The 2,892-nt window shown below is 39.5% G+C and overlaps 1 protein-coding gene across 1 annotated transcript; it reads left to right on the top strand.

Moving 5' to 3' along the window:
* The first annotated feature begins 1,316 nt into the window (after nucleotides 1-1,316).
* Nucleotides 1,317-2,083, top strand: LOC9638827 (actinidain). Its single transcript, XM_024682031.1, has 3 exons — nucleotides 1,317-1,430; nucleotides 1,679-1,844; nucleotides 2,004-2,083. The coding sequence occupies exons 1-3, from the start codon at nucleotides 1,317-1,319 to the stop codon at nucleotides 2,081-2,083; spliced, it is 360 nt and encodes a 119-aa protein (XP_024537799.1).
* Nucleotides 2,084-2,892: the final 809 nt, after the last annotated feature.

The following is a 2,892-nucleotide window of genomic DNA, read 5'->3' as shown; positions in this document are numbered from 1 at the left end:
AGTGCGGCGTAGGTCTGGTGCACATGGAAGGGCGACTGGAATTGCAAGTGGTGGAGATCGTCGTCGCGGCGTGCCAATCGCTGCAAAGGTTTATAGTGGATATGCTAGGAATATGCTAGTGAAAGTCTTTTATACGTCTTTGATTTGATTTTTTGTATCTTTTGGTACGCTGTAAGAATTCATCGGGATGATCAATCACACAGGAACCAGCCAGCCGCATCCTTCTCCCACTCTCCAATGCATCTAGAATGAAAATCACCAAAGCTTTTGGCTATGGCTCATCTTTTTTATTTACATTCTCTGTGGGCATTCCTTGACTAATTTTGTTTAGTCATATTAATGCAATTGAGGAATCACAACCATTACATTAAGGAATATCGTACTTGGATATTCTAAGTATGTACTTCAAATGCTGAAACTATTGGAACGTACACGGAAGGGCATGTTGAATGTTGAATGTTGAATATTGAATGTTGAAATGTTGAATGTTTTCACGGGCTTTTACGTGTTTTCCATGCTTCCATCGCAAGGATAGTTCAATCCCGAACCTCTCAGACATAAACCTTACATGCATATCGTATGGGGCCCGTCATCTTTGCAGGGTCGGCCCGAAGCTAAAACTTTCAGTATATAAGCTCACTCGTGCAAGTGCGAAGCAATCATCCATGGCGAGCAACATGATAGCTTTGATCTTGATCTTGCTGGTGGTGGTAGGGGCAGCACCGTTTGCGATTGCGCGGCCAGCGGCTCTGGAAGGCGATCGCGCTCTAGAGATCAAGAACATGTTCGAGGATTGGGCTGCCAAGCACGGCAAGAGTTACAGCAGCGACTGGGAGAAGGCTCGCAGGCTGATGATCTTCTCCGACACTTTGGCGTACATTGAGAAGCACAACGCGCTGCCCAACACCACCTTCACGCTCGGCCTCAACAAGTTCTCGGATCTCACAAATGCCGAGTTCCGAGCCAATTAGGTCGGCAAATTCAAGCCCCCGCGCTACCAGGATCGCCGCCCGGCCAAGGACGTGGACGTGGACGTGTCGAGCCTCCCGACGAGCTTGGATTGGAGGCAGGAGGGAGCTGTGACACCGATTAAAGATCAGGGCCAGTGCGGTATGATAAGAACTCGTCGTTTTTTTTTTTTTTCTAATCTCTCTTCTATTTGGCCTTTGTGGGTGTGGGTGATTCGCGTGATCCACAGGGAGCTGCTGGGCTTTCTCGGCAATTGCATCGATCGAGAGTGCACACTTTCTGGCGACGAAGGAGCTCGTTTCTCTGTCCGAGCAGCAATTGATAGACTGTGACACGGTAGACCAAGGATGCCAGGTGGGTTTCCGGAGGATGCGTTTAAGTTCGTGGTGGAAAACGGTGGTGTCACCACGGAGGAGGCCTATCCATATACAGGATTTGCAGGCAGTTGCAATGCGAACAAGGTTGGTATACTTCACTAATTATTTCATATTATATCTGTTTTTTGTTCTTTAAAGAATAAGGTGGTGGAGATCACTGGTTATAAAGACGTCACAAAGGACAGTGCTGACGCCCTGATGAAAGCAGTCTCCAAAACTCCCGTGACCGTTGGCATCTGCGGCAGCGACCAAAACTTCCAGAATTACAGAAGTGTAAGAAAATCTCAAATATTATTTCTATTTATTTCTAACTTAATTGCATCGTTTTCCAGGGAATTCTTTCTGGTCAGTGCGGCAATTCGCGGGATCATGCGGTCTTGGTCATTGGATATGGAACCGAAGGTGGGATGCCCTACTGGATCATCAAAAACTCGTGGGGAACTTCCTGGGGGGAGGATGGATTCATGAAAATCAAGAAAAAGGATGGAGAAGGGATGTGTGGGATGAACGGACAGTCATCATACCCCACTACTTCGTAAAATAACCACTTTATAATCCAAACTTTATATTAATATATCAATTATACACTGCCATCACGATACATTAGCAACTAGCGAAATTTGCTCTTTTGACTATGATTGGTAAATTGTGATGCAGTAGATCCAGAGCTAGGTATAGCCACAGCATCACGATCTAGGGAGAGCTGCAGGCTTGCAGCAGCAAACAGTCATGATTGAGAGTGAGGTACTATGTGATGGAGTGGATACAAGTATTTCAAACCTACAGGCAAAACAAAGTATTTGATTACAAGTATCTTTTTATCACTATATATTACTTACGCATATAAAAACCTAAAAAAATTTAAAGTATGAGAAAGTTTTCTAAATGGAATTTGAAGAAAATATTTTAGGGGGGTGTGATATGTATTTGAGAAGAAAATCACAAATATATTACAAGAGTCTTCAATAAGTAGTTCAAAAGTTTATTTGCAGTATGTTATTTTAGAACTTGTTTTGAAATATTCTGTTTATTAAATAGTTTACTGATGCAGTAATGCTTGGTTTGCTTAACAATAGTGCTTACTGTTTAATAATTTTACTGTAAATTTTAAATACAAGATTAATCTTATTATTTGTCAACCATTAGATTTTAAAATAAATGGAACATACTTGGAAGTAATTAGGAATGTTTATAAATTATAAACATATAAATTCAATATTAATCTAAATGAATAAATTAATTTGAAAATATAATAAAATACACTTGAAAGTTCTGTAGCAAAGTCAGGCTTATGAGATCCAGATATACAGCTAGAATACAATATCTGTATAGTGGGACTTTGATAGCTGTTTGATTCACTTTAATCAGGATCACTCACTCTTATATAAGTTAGGGTTTTTGGGTTAATCATATATATATATATATATATATATATATATATATATATATATATATGTATATATATATATATATATATATATATATATATATATATATATATATATATATATATGTATATATATATATATGTATATATATATATATA

This window comes from Selaginella moellendorffii, unplaced genomic scaffold (genome assembly GCF_000143415.4).
Source record: "Selaginella moellendorffii unplaced genomic scaffold, v1.0 SELMOscaffold_33, whole genome shotgun sequence".
Taxonomy (NCBI): domain Eukaryota; kingdom Viridiplantae; phylum Streptophyta; class Lycopodiopsida; order Selaginellales; family Selaginellaceae; genus Selaginella; species Selaginella moellendorffii.
This window is presented reverse-complemented; position numbering and strand designations above follow the sequence as displayed.